Consider the following 16512-nt stretch of genomic DNA (forward strand, 5'->3'; position numbering starts at 1 on the left):
CTGATCATTGATGTTGCCCTGTTAGTATTTCCTGAAAGACATTACCTGGTTATATCATAGTCAGTATGCGATGACTGGTGACAGGTTGTTATAAATGATGTGTGGCCTTGAAGGCGTGTTGCCATGACTTTGACCAAGACTGCTGGCATTCTTTGTGACCTCAAGTCAAAACTTAAAAATGCAGAGGACTGTACTATCAGTTAATTGATTGAACAGCTTTCAAAATTCATGCTGGTCTGCTAGCCTGAGACTGCTAAATTGTGCTGAGGACAAGTAAAATTCCAATGATGGTAGTCCTTGTTGACAGTAGCATTTACGGGTATAATTCTGAACCTGCTCTCAGTGTTTCAATGTGGCTACAGGGGCACGGGTGGCCCATTCGTCTAAGGCGCCGTGATTCGCTGTGCAGAGTTGCGTCCCTTGGGCACGCCAGAAACCTATGATTGTGGGTTCAAATCCCGGTTTGCCCTGATTATGTTTCAAAGTTTGTCAGCACCATACCTGTGCTCGTGGGTTTCACCGAAGTGGTAAACATCTAAGACCTGCATCACTTCGGGCTTTCCTCCCACATTAAGCTGACACGCCGCTGACATACTGTTAAAAGCGGCGTTAAACCCAACTCACCCACACAATGTGGCTAAAAATTGGAACTGAATAAAACTGATAGAATATGTGAACAAAGTAAACATGTTTGTCTTGTCCAAGCAGGACAAGCTTCAAACTCTGAGAACCAATGAAGTAAGGGTTCCACAATTCATCTGGGGTAGTCTTAAAATGAATTTGTAAGGCTGTTGAATAGTTATCCAACATTGTCCAAAGAATTTAGTGTTCACATACTGAAAATGCATTTGGAAGATGTTAATCAGCATTCATCTTTTTAGATTTAAAAATATTTATATGTTGTTGACTAGAGTCGTTGTTGGGATTCCCAGTTAGCAATTATGGTTAGACACAGTAGCTAGTCTGCTTGGCATTATACTACTGTAAATCTGGAAAGACACATCTTTTTTATAAACAAGTCATTTTACGCAAAATAATAGTTTGTAAATAAGCTGTTTGATTGAACTCACAGTGTCTCCCCTAATATCTTCAGATTTATTTTCATGTAGAGAAATGAAGTACCGGTACCTTTACTTGTGTTGTGTTGGATTCTATCAAACTTGGTCTTAACCTCAGTATGGTTGAAAATGTTGGATATTTTTTGATAATAATGTTTATTTTCTATATATCGTCTCAGGAATAAAAGTTCAAATTTTGGTTCATTCATCCAATGTTTAGTGAAGCTTCAAATGTTTGAAATCACCCACCCTCTTTGCAGCACGTTATGTTAAAATTAATCCAGCAGGCAGTGCTTAGAAGTGTGTCAACAATTCTTCAGGCTAAGGTTAAACAAGCTAAAAGAAACCTGTTTCTGTTGCATATTTGCTTAATTGTGCGGCCAGGAAGTTTTTGGTTTCATATGTATCTGTCAAACTGTCGGTTTTGTCAGTATTTTTAGACATACAAAAATTAGATATGGCCTTGAGAAATCCTTAAATTCTGCAGAGGACTTGATGAATTTGATGAACATTTTTCCTTCCAGCTCCACAATGTCATGTTTATTGAACTGGTTATGTTTTCGATTTATTACCCACAGGGTTAGAAATAACTAATTCCGTAAAAAATAGTATGTGCCCCAGGCCAAATAAGACTTCGCACACACCAGTGTATTGTTTACGTCATGTGGACGGTATTGTTGAAGTTAGTCAAATCTTATTGTGACGTAAGGTCAGAGTGACATCACACCAGAAAAGATGGTACAGCTGAAAATTGTTGAAGTCATTCGACAATTGTGGTTTTCTAACATGGCGATCCTTGTCAGTGCATTTTTCTAAAGGGGAGCTGAATAGGATTAAGGAATGAGAGGTAATAAAGAAATTATTACACTCACGTATATGTGTGTCATACTGATTTTACTAAACTCTTTCAAAACTGTTAGAACTCATGTGCTCTTGCTCGTGAAATTAAAAAATTCTGACATTTGTTTCGAAACATCAGTATGACACACATGCAAGAGTAACAGTCTCTATTTATAGTATTTCATGTCCATATATTTACAGATTTGGAACTTTGAACTTAAGCACATACTAAAGTTGACCGGGGACTGAATTTCTTTTTGAGGTCTGTGAATCATCCTGTGACTCAGTGTATAAAATATCCATCCTAGAGATTCAGGGTTAGCATTGGTCCCTGGCAACTTACGTTTGTTGTAAGAGCTGGCTTATTGGACTTGATGGTCACTGGTCAGACTGGGTGGTCAGTGGTCAGACTGGGTGGTGACTGGTCGGACTGGGTGGTGACTGGTCAGACTGGGTGGTCAGTGGTCAGACTGGGTGGTCACTGGTCAGACTGGGTGGTGACTGGTCAGACTGGGTGGTCACCGGTCAGACTGGGTGGTGACCGGTCGGACTGGGTGGTGACTGGTCGGACTGGGTGGTGACTGGTCAGACTGGGTGACCACTGGTCAGACTGGGTGGTCAGTGGTCAGACTGGGTGGTCACTGGTCAGACTGGGTGGTCACCGGTCAGACTGGGTGGTCACCGGTCAGACTGGGTGGTCACTGGTCAGACTGGGTGGCCACTGGTCAGACTGGGTGGTCAGTGGTCAGACTGGGTGGTGACTGGTCAGACTGGGTGGTGACTGGTCAGACTGGATGGTGACTGGTCAGACTGAGTGGTCACTGGTCAGACTGGGTGACTTGGTTGACAGGCCAGCATCGGAAACCTATGATAGTGGGTTTAAATCCTGGTTTGCACCGATTATGTTTCTAGGTTTTTCAGCACCTTACCATTGCTCATGGGTTTTACCAAAGTGGCTATTGTCTGAGACCTGCATCACTTCGGGCTTTCCTCCCACATCAGTCTGACATGCCGTACAAGTGGAGTACTGTTCAAAGCAGCATTAAGCCCAACACACCCGCTCATTTAAACTCCCCAGCATCTGAATCGAGAAAGTGTTGGACATGTTAGACAAATAATGCAAGGAAACTGCACCATATTACCTACAAACTTTCCGAAGATGCCATATAGTAGGTCTTGTATTCAACCTCTTCCGTGAGCAGGTGGGCAAACCAGTTAATATTTGCAATGTCACTATCTTTGCACAAGTCATTCTCGTCAAGATCAGGCAGTGGGTGCGGGATACAGATGACTCTGTCTTCTTGTAAGTCTTGCAATGCTGTTCCATCAGTAAGCATGGTAAAGTCACCCTTCAACATGTGTACAGGGGGCACGGGTGGCCCAGTCAAAGGCGCCGCGATTCTCTGTGCAGAGTTGCGTCCCGTGGGCATGCCAGAAACCTATGATTGTGGGTTCGAATCCCGGTTCGCCCCGATTATGTTTCTAGGTTTGTCAGCACCATACCCGTGCTCGTGGGTTTCCCCGAAGTGGTAAACGTCTGAGACCTGCATCACTTCGGGCTTTCCTCCCACATTGAGCTGACACGCCATGATATAACTGGAATACTGTTAAAACTCACTCACTCACTCAAGATGTATACACAGTCTGTGCCCAAAACAGCATAATTTAGTACTTTTTGGTGTTATCATGGTTATCATATATTTTATTAGCTGATTTTACTAGACTGAACCTGGGGCTGTGTGGTAGATGAGTGGCTAAAGTGTTCGCTCGTCACGCTGAAGACCCGGGTTCTATTCCCGACATGGATTCAATGTGTGAAGCCAATTTCTGGTGACCCTCGTCGTGATATTGCTGGAATATTGTTAAAAGCGTAAAACCATACTCCCTGACTCATTAATAGACTGAACATAATTTTACTAGATGTGGGCTTTGGTCTAGTGGCTAAAGTCGCAGATTGTTTTCAAGGAAATATTACTCCCTACACCTGATGAAATAATTCTGTTCAATTGTGAAACCCGTGAGTAGATTTCTCCGGGAAGGGCAGCACTTTGGTGAACCCGGTGTCATTGCCCTTGGTCCAAAGTTTCATCTCTGACAAACTATTCACCCCCAAATTCTGTTTCTATTCACCCCCAAATTCCTCTCACACTGAGCAGGCAGGTGAGCTGTTCACCAGCAGGCCGTACATGTATGTGACAGATCAGAGGACGTCACAGTTCCCCAACAGACACAGCAACCTCACACATCAACCACTGCCGACATCAGCCAGCCCCAACAATACGCAATACGTGACAAGCTTCCCATGTCGCTGAGCAGTGGAGTGTGACTTGGACACAGTCAACTGGGTTCTGCCTCTGTGTAGGGTAGAGAGCTCCTTGTATGGCAGTCGTGGTGCAGAAGGGGAGATGTTTATTCAACCGGTGTTGTCGGAGGCTTTGCATTTCCGACAACATTCCGATAACATTTGTCTTGTCGCTCAATTCATCTAAAACAAGGGATACCCACGCATCCTAATCTAATTGTGGAAAACCTATTTGCTGTGGAGTTTTTCGCTGCTTGCTATCCTTGAATAGGAGTGTTTAGGTCTGGACTTTTTCTGAGTCTGAATAATGGTGTGAGCTTGGCTGTCGGAGTCCATGTCTATATGTGTTTGTTTATGTCTTTCTACTGTATTCTGAGCTATTTTCTTGCAGTTGTGCGTCACAATTAATGGCTATAGTAATCTGATAAAAGAATCGTGATCACCGCAAACATTTTTCAGCAGGAGTTGATGTCGTCAGAGTGTCAACTTTTTCACGGCAGCTTGTAAATATTCGGTAGGGGGTAGGCAGATCATCATTGCACACACTCACACATTGTGGTTACCTGGTCCTCAAGTTACAGGATTCTTACGTCAGTGTTTGAAATTAGAGGTGGTCCTGGGGCCTTGAGGTTTGTTCCTGTAGTGTTTGAATCTAGGCTCCCCCTAAATATCCATCATCAATGAAAATGACAAGAACCGCTGGATTTTCATGCTTAATTTAAAAAAATAAAATGCACGTCAAACAGCTTATTTTGGATGATTGTTTTTTGTCTTTTTAAAAAGCAGGGGGCGGTCGGGTAGCCAAGTGGTTAAAGCTTTCGCTTGTCACGCCAAAGACCCGGGTTCAATTCCCGACATGGGTACAATGTGTGAAGCCCATTTGTGGTGTCCCCCGCCGTGATATTGCTGGAATATTGCTAAAAGCGGCATAAAACCATACTCACTCACTCAAAGTATTGATTACAGACCTCTAAGTTCGTTTTATTTTTAGGGTCCTTGGCACATAACATAAATATTTCAGGAGCCAAACCTAAGTTTTTAGGAGCCAACAGATATTGTTGCCAGTTATAATTACTTTAAGGTATCCAAGTGGTGAGCAGTAGATAAATTTAGGTCGCCCATCATAGAATTAAGTCGCATTTGGCAACAAAGCATGCAAAGTGGTTGCTACTTCGAGGGCTGGGTTATGTCATTGACAGCTGTGTCACCTTACAATGTATAAGTAAAGTGTTTGTCATTATGTGGCCTGTGTGTTACATATGTAGGCATGAGGTAGTGGAGTGGGTAGTGAAGATCTGGGTTTGATTCCCACATAGGTGCAGAAGTGTATAAAGCCCATTTCAGGTCCACCCAGAGTAATCAGCGGCTGGAATATTGCTTAAAGTAGAGTAAAATCCTACTCACACACACGTAGTGGTAGGACAATACACCAATGTATCCGTGGATCGCAATTTCTAACTTCTTGATACAAGTATCGATCACAGTATGTAAAAAGTATCGATTCTTATCTTAAATGTTTTCTTGAATAAATGTTACACCAAACACTGATTACTAGTGAAAATGAGTAGTGAAAAGGTAAATATTTTCATCCATTGCGCCATACCTGACACTGCCAACTGTTAATGATTAGTGTGCCAAGTATTTGTCAATCCTGTCTATAAGAAAGATGGCTTACACACCACAGATAAGTGCTCATGCAAGTATCGCGATACGTATCGTATCGTGAGCCAGGTATCGTTATACGTATCGTGATACGTATCGGATCGCACAGGTGGTGTATCGTCCCAGCCCTACTCACAAGTACATACTAGTGACAGTTTGAAACAATCAAGTAAGAAGCTTGTCATGGTTAAACTCTCCCTGGTGAGTTACTGCAATTTCATCCTTGTAGTAGACATTGGATGCCCCATCGGAAGCTACTGCTTCAGTTAGTCTTATTTCTCTTCCTCTGAAACATCATCTGTACATCATGCTCAGCCTTGCTCACTGTTCAAAATTAAGCAGAGGTTTTGTCAGTCGTGTACCAACGTTAATCACCATTGCAATATCAGTGTTGTCATGACAACTTGTTACAAGAGACTCCGTGATTGATTCAATCCTGCTCAGATTACTTAAATGAAGGCTGCAGGAATGTTTCAGTTAGCTAATATTTGTAAATTCAAGCAGAAAACCATCCAGATAAACAGAGCCTTTAAATCAGTCCTTAAGGCCTTGTTTATTTTTATATGTTTGTTTGTTTGTTGTTTAACGCTGCACTCAGCAATATTCCAGCTGTATGACTGCGGTCTTTAAATAATCGAGTCTGGACCAGACAATCCAGTGATTCACATCATGAACATCAATCTTTGCAATTGGGATAAGATGACATGCATCAACCAAGTCAGCGAGCCCAACCACCCGATCCCTTTAGTCGCCTCTTACGACAAGCATAGTCGCCTTTTACGGCAAGCATAGGTTGCTGGGGACCTTTTCTAACCCGGATCTTCCCAGTTCTATTTTCATATGTACTTACCTTGAACAATAATACTATTTATATGTGGCATCAGTGGCATTTAATAAAATATAATGTCCCTCACGAAATAATTGTGTAATATCCTATAGCAGCTTCACATGTAGCAAGTATTGGTTATATACATAGTAGGTGGATAAGCACATGACCCCTGGTATCCAAATGGGCCCTACTCCAAATTGCATGAATTTTGTGCGACCTTTACTGTTGCCTGATAGAGAAACAGGGGCAGTCGGGTAGCCTAGTGGTTAAAGCTTTCGCTCGTCACAGCGAAGACCCGGGTTCGATTCCCGACATGGGTACAATGTGTGAAGCCCATTTCTGGTGTCCCCTGCCGTGATATTGCTGGAATATTGCTAAAATCGGCGTAAAACCATACTCAGTCACTGATATAGAAACAATGTGAAGAAAGATTTCCGAAAGAGCAGGAAACATGATGCAGGAGAAATATGGCCATTTGTGCATTGTAACCTGACCGCTTATTGGTCAGAGCCCTTGCTTTTCCTTCTTGCTGGTTTCCATTTTGTGAAACCATTCCCTGGTTTCATTTGTTGGTTATAAAAATAGCGACTACACCTCATATTGGCTGTATTTATTCATAGGTGTGGGAGGAACGTTGTGTATTAAAAAACATGAAGTATTGATGGTGCTATGATAGATTGTACACTGGTTTCAAGGAGACACGGAAGATATTACGTATAATAATGTCATGCTCTTTGTGGAATACTGTCACTTCACAACAACAGGATGTTGAACTTCAGATCAGGATGAAAATACCACCATATGATGTCACACACAGAATTAGTAGTTCCTCTAGAAATGATCTCATATGTATGACTACATCATGTTTGACCATGTTAAAGTGTTCAGAAATGGACGGAGCGGTCGGGTAGCCTAGTGGTTAAAGCATTCGCTCGTCACGCCGAAGACCCGGGTTCGATTCCCGACATGGGTACAATGTGTGAAGCCCATTTCTGGTGTCCTCCGTCGTGATATTGCTGGAATATTGCTAAAAGCGGCGTAAAACCATTCTCATTCACTCAGAAATGGACCACTCATGGCTATAAATAAAAGTGTTTCTCCACAGCCTTTGAAATTCACTCTAGTCTGCTAGCCCGAGACTACCAAATTGTGCTGAGAACAAATAAACTTCCAGTGATGGTAGTCCTCATAGGCAAGTAGCATTTGATTGCTTTAAAACCAGTTCTCATTGATGTCTGATTTTGCTACAAATTGGGGACCTGTGAAGATCCAGGTTGGAATAGGTCTTCAGCAACCCATGCTTACCGTAAAGGGCGACTATGCTTGTCGTACGAGGCAACTAAAGGGATCGGGTGGTCATGCTCGCTGACTTGGTTAATGCATGTCATCGTATCCCAATTGCGTAGATCGATGCTCATGATGTCAATCACTGGAATTTTTGGTCCAGATTTGATTAATTACAGACCGCCGTCACATAGTTGGAATATTGCTGAGTGATGCTTTAAACAAACAATCAAACATAAAAACAAATCAAATTGGAACTATTACTGACAGAAAATGTAAACATGTTTTTATTATTCAAGCAGAACTAACTACAAATTGAGGACATGTCAAATACAGCTTCCACTAGTCCTCCGAACTAGTCTTATAAAACCCTAAGATCCGTGATCTGGGGTTGAATAGATTTTCAGCAACCCATTCTTGCTGTAAGAGGGACCTATGCTTGTCGTAAGAGACGACTATGCTTGTCGTAAAAGGCGACTAACGGGATCATGTGATCAGGCTCACTGACTTGGTTAATGCATGTCATCGTATCCCAATTGCGTAGATCGATGCTCATGATGTCAATCACTGGAATTTTTGGTCCAGATTTGATTAATTACAGACTGCCGTCACATATCTGGGTTATTGCTGAGTGCGGCGTGAAACAACAAACAAATTAAAAAACAAAACAAAATGTAACCATGGTAACACTGTAAGTTACATAATAATGGCCACAGGTCATTTTCTTCTGAGACAGTTGAAATTATGGGATGAATACTTTTGATTCCCCCCCCCCAAATTTAATAATATATCCACTGCTGGTCTGAAATAATCTGAGGACTGGTTTGGATTGTACCAAGCTTATCAGCACACAAAAGACCTGGCACACATTTAGCTCCAACAGGGAAGTAGATCTGCTGACCCTGGCTGTGCCAGCATGACTGTACACGCTGCAGGTGTCTGTCTCCCTGCCTGCAGTATAAATGGGTAACATTCTGTCGTTGACAAGAGTTTCCTCTCGTGTTGGGTAGGTCATCAGTAACTGATTTGTGTTAGTCGGCAGTGCAGTTGTTTGTTTTACGAACAACGTATCTTTTATATCAGCTGTTGTATACCCTATTCGACATAATAAGCGCCCAGGGCGCTCTCAAAATTAGAAATAGGCGGCTCTTATTAGAATATTATTTTGGTGGAAAAAAGAGAGTTGAAAGATAAATTTTGTGGTTTATGCTGACACATATACATTTTTCCAGAATTTGATTGCCCATAATTAAGAATGCATATTACACACGAGTGCGTATTATACAAGAATAAATAAGTCTTGTGTACATTGATCAATCGGAAAGGAATGCTAATTGGTATTGTTCACTAGCCAAAATATTAGCAAATATCGCCGTGGGCGTTTATTAGAACGGGGCGCTTACTACGTCGAATACGGTAGTCGTGTTGTTTTATGAACAACATCTCACTGTTGTACATCTGTCGTTTCATTTTTATGTTGTATAGCAGACATTACTATGTTGTCTATCGTTTACATCCCCAGGCTGTTGTGTACTTGTGTCGTTTTATGAACAACATCTCAATGTTGTACATCTGTCGTTTCAGTGTTGTGTTGTATAACAGACATTATAGCTAAAATGGATAGAATTATCATTAAACTGCCCGCACGTTATCAGAAATGAGCGGGCCACTGTAACTTGATAATGCCCTCATATTGCTTGACGACGGACTATTATCAAGCCCGTTGTTAGGTGACGTCATAGGGTAGAGAAAATGACGTCACGTATTATAGTGACGTCATCTGGTTTGTTCTATGACGTTTCCATATTTGTAAAAGTGGGTCAGTGACATTCGTGTTGATTGCAGTAAATGTTTCAAAACCGATGTTGTTGTTTCTTTTTACTTAATAACAAATTCCATCCATTTTAGCTATAATAACTGTAACGCTCTTTTTCAGGGCATTATCATTTGCAGAAGCCCTCGGTCTTTTCAACTGCCCTCCTTCGTCGGGCAGTTAATGGAAAACCTCAGGCTTCTGCAAATGATAATGCCCTGAAAAATAGCGTTACCCTTATATTACTATGTTGTTATCATTTACATCACCAGGCTGTTGTGTACTCGTGTCGTTTTATGAACAACATCACCATGTTGTACATCTGTCGTTTCCACAGGCTGCTGTTGTATAGTCCTGTTTTATGAACAACATCACCGTGTTGACTCTCTGTTGTCCCCATCCCATCAAGATCCGGGGTAGAATAGGTCTTCAGCAACCCATGCTTGCCGCAAAAGGTGACCATGCTTGTCGTAAGAGGCGACTAAAGGAATCGGGTGGTCAGTAGGGCTGCAACGAATACACTATGAGGCAAATACGATTTGTATCACGAATATAGGGTAACGAATATGAATATTAATTCACGAATACAATTACTAGTTGATGTATTATTTGTTATATTAAGTGAAACAATAACATTAATTATTTGACATGGTTTGTTAATTATTATTATATTAAACATTTATATACTGCACTTATCCAGGAACTAGTTTCTGCTCAAATGCGACAATGACCAGTGACCACAATACTGTCAAATTGAATATTATAATTTGTTGTTTTTGAAGAAATCTATGCATTTAATATGTTTTAATAAACTTTTATGGATATTTTTAGGTACAGGGTATGTAAATGCACATGATTGCATATTCATAAATATTCGATTCTAGTGGCTACGAATAACGAATTCAATTCATGAATGAATACGGTTCGATTCACCGAAACACGAGTGAATCATAACAGCCCTAGTGGTCAGGCTTGCTAACTTGGTTAATTTATGTCATCGTTTCCCAATTGCGTAGATTGATGCTCATGATGTCAGTCACTGGATTGTCTGGTTCAGACTTGATTATTTACAGACCGCCGTCATATAGCTGGAATATTGCTGATTGTGGCACTGAGCGGTATGCAAAGCCAGCTGACCGCCAGGCACGATGAGGGTTAAACAACAAACAAACAAAGAAATGTTATATCCACAGGCTGCTAATGTGTGGTTCTGTCTTATTGCTAAGTTCATGATGTTTATCTGTTATATCCTCAGGCTATTGATGTTGTTGTACACTAGGAAACAAAGTGTCAGTGTAGAGAATACCGGATATATGGATGCCAAGGCATTGATAACATCAGCTGCTTATAGTTATACTCTTTATTAACTGTTTGCTTGGACAATAATCATTATAGTGTTTGCCACCATTGCAGGGTTGGATTTAACAGTCAGCCTCAGTAAACCATCTTCCAGAGGCAAGGGAGTTAAGTGATGATAAAAGTCCTGTTTCCACCTTTGCCTAACTTGGCTGGTATTATGGTCTTATATTTTGGCTGGACTAACAAGTATAGCCGTAGTCCTATCAAAATCGAATAAAGAAATCGACATCCGGTTCGTAAACTGTCGTGCAGATGTTGGTCGATTGCAGGATTTGCAAAGCATGTGCACTGACAACTCAGCGTCAGCAGATATTGTCCAAATATTTACATGTTTTTAATCAAGTTGCCCAAGTGATTGATGCACTTCGCGATGTAAGACTCGCTTTATCACAACATAGATCTTGATTATCCAAGAGCTCATCCTGACTGGGCACTGCCATTTTGTTTGAAGCAAATGCAAGTGATACGAGAGGTATAGTCCTGCACAATGACTGTGGAATATATTTATTTTATGAAAAAAAAAGAAGTCTAGAAATGCATACAAAAGCAAGTCAAGCCAGCTCAAGCTAGCTCTATTCCATGAAATCAGCATAAGGAATTTTTTTATATTTTTAGAGTCAAGAAGGATATTGTGTAATATAAGATTTCAGAGACATAATGTTAGTCTACGACAGGTAGAGTCTGATTGGTCAATAGAAGAGGCACAGAAGGGACATAACTAGTAAAATCCCCAGGTGGCACACACACACACACGCGCCCCCCCCCCCCCCCCCAAAAAAAAAAAAAGAAAGAAAAAAAGAATAAGAAGAAAGTTTTTTTCTTCATGCAGAACTCCAGAAGGATGGAAATGATGAAGAGATTTGGAAGTTGAAATAAATAACTGGTTTTAGATCAATTAATAACTATTTAAGATCTAAAGGGTTTTCTGATCGTGTTTGGACCTTATTTGGAATATTATATTTACATGTGACACAATACCAGATCATATTTCATAAAAATCTGTTTCCTTACGTGTGCACCAAATGCTCTAGGTTTTTAGCTATGTTTTTTATACCCCCAACTTTTTAGGTTGGGGGTATATAGTTATACCAAGGTTCCGTCCGTCCGTCCAAAAACTTTGTCCGCGCGATTTCTCTTAAACTATTCAGTGGATTCATCTCAAACTTAGTTCATATAATCTGTGTCATATGGAGGGGTGCAGTCAAAAGAAAAAAATTGTTTTTATTGATTTTCCATTTTTTTAGGAATTTTTCAAACCCAAACCCTATCCATTATTTAATTTGAAACTACTGACACACTATGCATACTATGTGGGTTGGGGGTATTAGTGAGCCACACTCACTTTTGCCCTTGTTTATGACAGTTTAAATTTTTTAATGTTTCCTCGTAAGGCTTTTCAAGAGGGTGAAATCATTATTCATTATGATTGATAACCAGAAAATGTCAGTATTGTGATGCACTTGTTTCCTGGTTTGAGTTGCTGAGCATAAAAGAATTAATACTTGTAGACAGTTTATTTAAATTTGATGGTTTTCAGATTTGTAAATAGATGTTGATTATAAACTGATTTGTTCAATAACTTTGTGGATTTTCTGTGTATTATATACACTGGACTTAACAGGCCATATTCATCGTTTCAGTATGGAATAGTGTACCACGGTGTACTGCACTTCCTTTTGTCTGTTGTCAATGGTGTTACACACATCCTCTGGTCTAGTTTTGTTACATTATCCACTAGTTAAACGTAATTGTTGACTCGTTGGATGTGTTCAATGGACTAACCACAATTCAATCAATATCAATCGTGTTGAAGCGAAGTGCGTCAGAAATTGCTGGGTGCATTGTATGGATGTAGAGATTATCTCAAGTTCTCAAGTGTGACGAGCGAATGTCTTGACTATGATAGGAGGGGGAAATACCTTGCTATTCCCACCTACTTAGTTTACATGATATTAAAAGAAGGAGAAGAGACAGTTTCTCAATCTGTCACATGTAAAACCAGTAAAATGTCCGTAAATTATCACACCAGTGGCCTAGCCTATGAAACATACAGTACTCTCTAATGCAATGAGTGCGATACACGTGAAATTTCAAGGTTATCATGGGTAAATCATGATCAAGTGTTTGTACCATGTGATTACCATGCAATGTCTTTCTCTCACTCTCTCTTTGACTTGTCCTTTTTTTCTCTCTTTCTCTCTCCCTCCTTTCTCCCCTCTCTCTTCCTCTTCTCGCTCCCTCTTCTCATTTCCTCTTCTCTTTCTCTCTTCCTCTTCTCTCTCCCTCTCTCTCTTCCTCCTCTTCTCTCTCTTCCTCCTCTCCTCTCTCTTCCTCATCTCTCTCCCTCTCTCTCTTCCTCATCTCTCTCCCTCTCTCTTCCTCCTCTCCCCTCTCTTCCTCATCTCTCTCCCTCTCTCTCTTCCTCCTCTCCCCTCTCTTCCTCATCTCTCTCCCTCTCTTCCTCCTCTCCCCTCTCTTCCTCATCTCTCCCTCTCTCTCTTCCTCCTCTCCCCTCTCTTCCTCTTCTCTTCCTCTTCTCTCTTCTCTTTCTCTCTTCCCCTCTACCTCTCTCTCTTCCTCCTCCCCCTCTCTCTCTTCGGCGAAACTTAGTGCATGTTAAACACGTTCCTTAAATTAAGCCCTGAAAAAAAATAAATAAAAAAAATATGAATATGAATATGTATTTATTCGGAACAATTAAACATGTTAAAGTTAGAGCTCATGAATATCTTTTTGGATTTTTTTATTGTTGGGGACAGAACAGAGGAGCATGTATGTAAAATGATGAAACAGCTGATAGATTCAGCTAATGATGGGCCTGACGTGGAGATTACCATCATTCATATCCAGACAAACAGACGACCCCGGCAATATGATGATGTGTATGTGTATTTATAGTTTAATGATGACCCAACTACACAGTGAGATGAAGTCAATGTCGCCCTGGTAGATATCGCTTTGTAAAGACCATGGACCATCTTCCTGATAAGTACATGCCCCTCTCACCATGGCCACTGTCAACATGGCCACTGTCAACACGGAAGTGAATTACTGCATGTGTTGTGTACATGTATTGGTGGAAAATCTGAATATATTCCTGTTCACATGAATAGTTATTCCTACGAAGTGACAAGGTGCAGAGGCTATTGAGTGTTAAAGGGGTGCTTGGCTCTGGCAGTGTGACAGCCCCAGCAAGTTTAATTCCAGTCATTCAAACACTAATTGATGTTTCTGCTAACATTTTATGATTTATATCAACCAAGCAGTTAATGATTTTCTTCGGATAATGTCAAGACACAATGTTTCAGTTTCCATCAGGGCCATTGCCAATCTCGTTAAAATCAGATTTTAGTTTTCACTATCGCTAAACAAAGATCTGAGGACATCCCATTACGGGTCACGTCAGAACGACCTTTCATCCAACCAATCAGAGCGTCACTTACCAGATCATGAAAGTGACAGTCGGAATGTGTTTTCTAATCATGCAACCACTATATATTTAACACAGGGTATTCCGAACGACAGTTACGGGTTTTATGATTATATCCATACAATCTAGGCCATGTATCAGCCATTCCAGAATGTTCTTATCATTTTTATATTTTTTAATCGAGAATATGTTTCGAAGCATAGTCGCCAGTTTGAAACTAGTATCATAAAGCTAAAGAAAGCTGCCTTGTGATTGGCCAATTTCGATTTCTTGTCAGTCTTTTCATTGGTCTGTCAAAATTTGCGAAAAGTCGTGCTGATGTGACCCGTAATGGGATGTCCTCAGATCTTTGTTTAGTGATAGCGAAAACTAAAATCTAATTTAAATGGCACATTGACACCATGAGCCAGATCGACTCAGTCAGGGCACATTGACACCATGAGCCAGATCCACTCAGTCAGGGCACATTGACATCATGAGTCAGATCGACTCAGTCAGGGCACATTGACATCATGAGTCAGATCCACTCAGTCAGGGCACATTGACATCAAGAGTCAGATCGACTCAGTCAGGGCACATTGACACCATGAGCCAGATCGACTCAGTCAGGGCACATTGACACCATGAGTCAGATCGACTCAGTCAGGGCACATTGACATCAAGAGTCAGATCGACTCAGTCAGGGCACATTGACATCATGAGTCAGATCGACTCAGTCAGGGCACATTGACACCATGAGCCAGATTGACTCAGTCAGGGCACATTGACACCATGAGTCAGATCGACTCAGTCAGGGCACATTGACATCATGAGTCAGATCGACTCAGTCAGGGCACATTGACACCATGAGCCAGATCCACTCAGTCAGGGCACATTGACACCATGAGTCAGATCCACTCAGTCAGGGCACATTGACACCATGAGCCAGATCCACTCAGTCAGGGCACATTGACACCATGAGTCAGATCCACTCAGTCAGGGCACATTGACACCATGAGCCAGATCCACTCAGTCAGGGCACATTGACACCATGAGTCAGATCCACTCAGTCAGACACATTGACACCATGAGCCAGATCCACTCAGTCAGGGCACATTGACATGAGCCAGATCCACTCAGTCAGGGCACATTGACACCATGAGCCAGATCCACTCAGTCAGGGCACATTGACACCATGAGCCAGATCGACTCAGTCAGGGCACATTGACACCATGAGCCAGATCCACTCAGTCAGGGCACATTGACACCATGAGCCAGATCCATTCAGTCAGGGCACATTGACACCATGAGCCAGATCCACTCAGTCAGGGCACATTGACACCATGAGTCAGATCCACTCAGTCAGACACATTGACACCATGAGCCAGATCCACTGTCAGGGCACATTGACACCATGAGCCAGATCCACTCAGTCAGACACATTGACACCATGAGCCAGATCCACTCAGTCAGGGCACATTGACACCATGAGCCAGATCGACTCAGTCAGACACATTGACACCATGAGCCAGATCAACTCAGTCAGGGCACATTGACACCATGAGTCAGATCCACTCAGTCAGGGCACATTGACACCATGAGCCAGATCCACTCAGTCAGGGCACATTGACACCATGAGTCAGATCCACTCAGTCAGACACATTGACATCATGAGCCAGATCGACTCAGTCAGGGCACATTGACACCATGAGCCAGATCCACTCAGTCAGACACATTGACACCATGAGCCAGATCGACTCAGTCAGACACATTGACACCATGAGCCAGATCGACTCAGCCAAGTGTAATGACAAGCTTGAGTGCTTCAGACTTATTCTGACCCGGAATCCTCACAGACTGTCGTGATTTACGATGGATATTATACTTAGGTACAATTAGCACAACCAGGGAGACAGTCAGCCATGGCTTGGCTTTTGTTGGAAACTGTGTACCATA

The 16512-nt window shown here is 41.7% G+C and overlaps 2 protein-coding genes across 2 annotated transcripts in view; one reads left to right on the top strand and one right to left on the bottom strand.

Annotated features, from left to right (window-relative positions):
- Positions 1-16512, top strand: part of LOC139480331 (proto-oncogene tyrosine-protein kinase Src-like) — a 62403-nt gene that overhangs the window by 11344 nt on the left and 34547 nt on the right. The gene's annotated exons all lie outside the window — the stretch shown is intronic.
- On the bottom strand, positions 13392-14217 carry LOC139479526 (octapeptide-repeat protein T2-like). Its single transcript, XM_071262370.1, has 2 exons — positions 14154-14217; positions 13392-13741 (listed from the first exon to the last, which is right to left on the bottom strand). Exons 1-2 carry the CDS (start codon positions 14215-14217, stop codon positions 13392-13394), a joined length of 414 nt encoding a protein of 137 aa, XP_071118471.1.

This window comes from Haliotis cracherodii, unplaced genomic scaffold (assembly GCF_022045235.1).
Source record: "Haliotis cracherodii isolate W230 unplaced genomic scaffold, xgHalCrac1.p SCAF_4, whole genome shotgun sequence".
NCBI lineage: Eukaryota > Metazoa > Mollusca > Gastropoda > Lepetellida > Haliotidae > Haliotis > Haliotis cracherodii.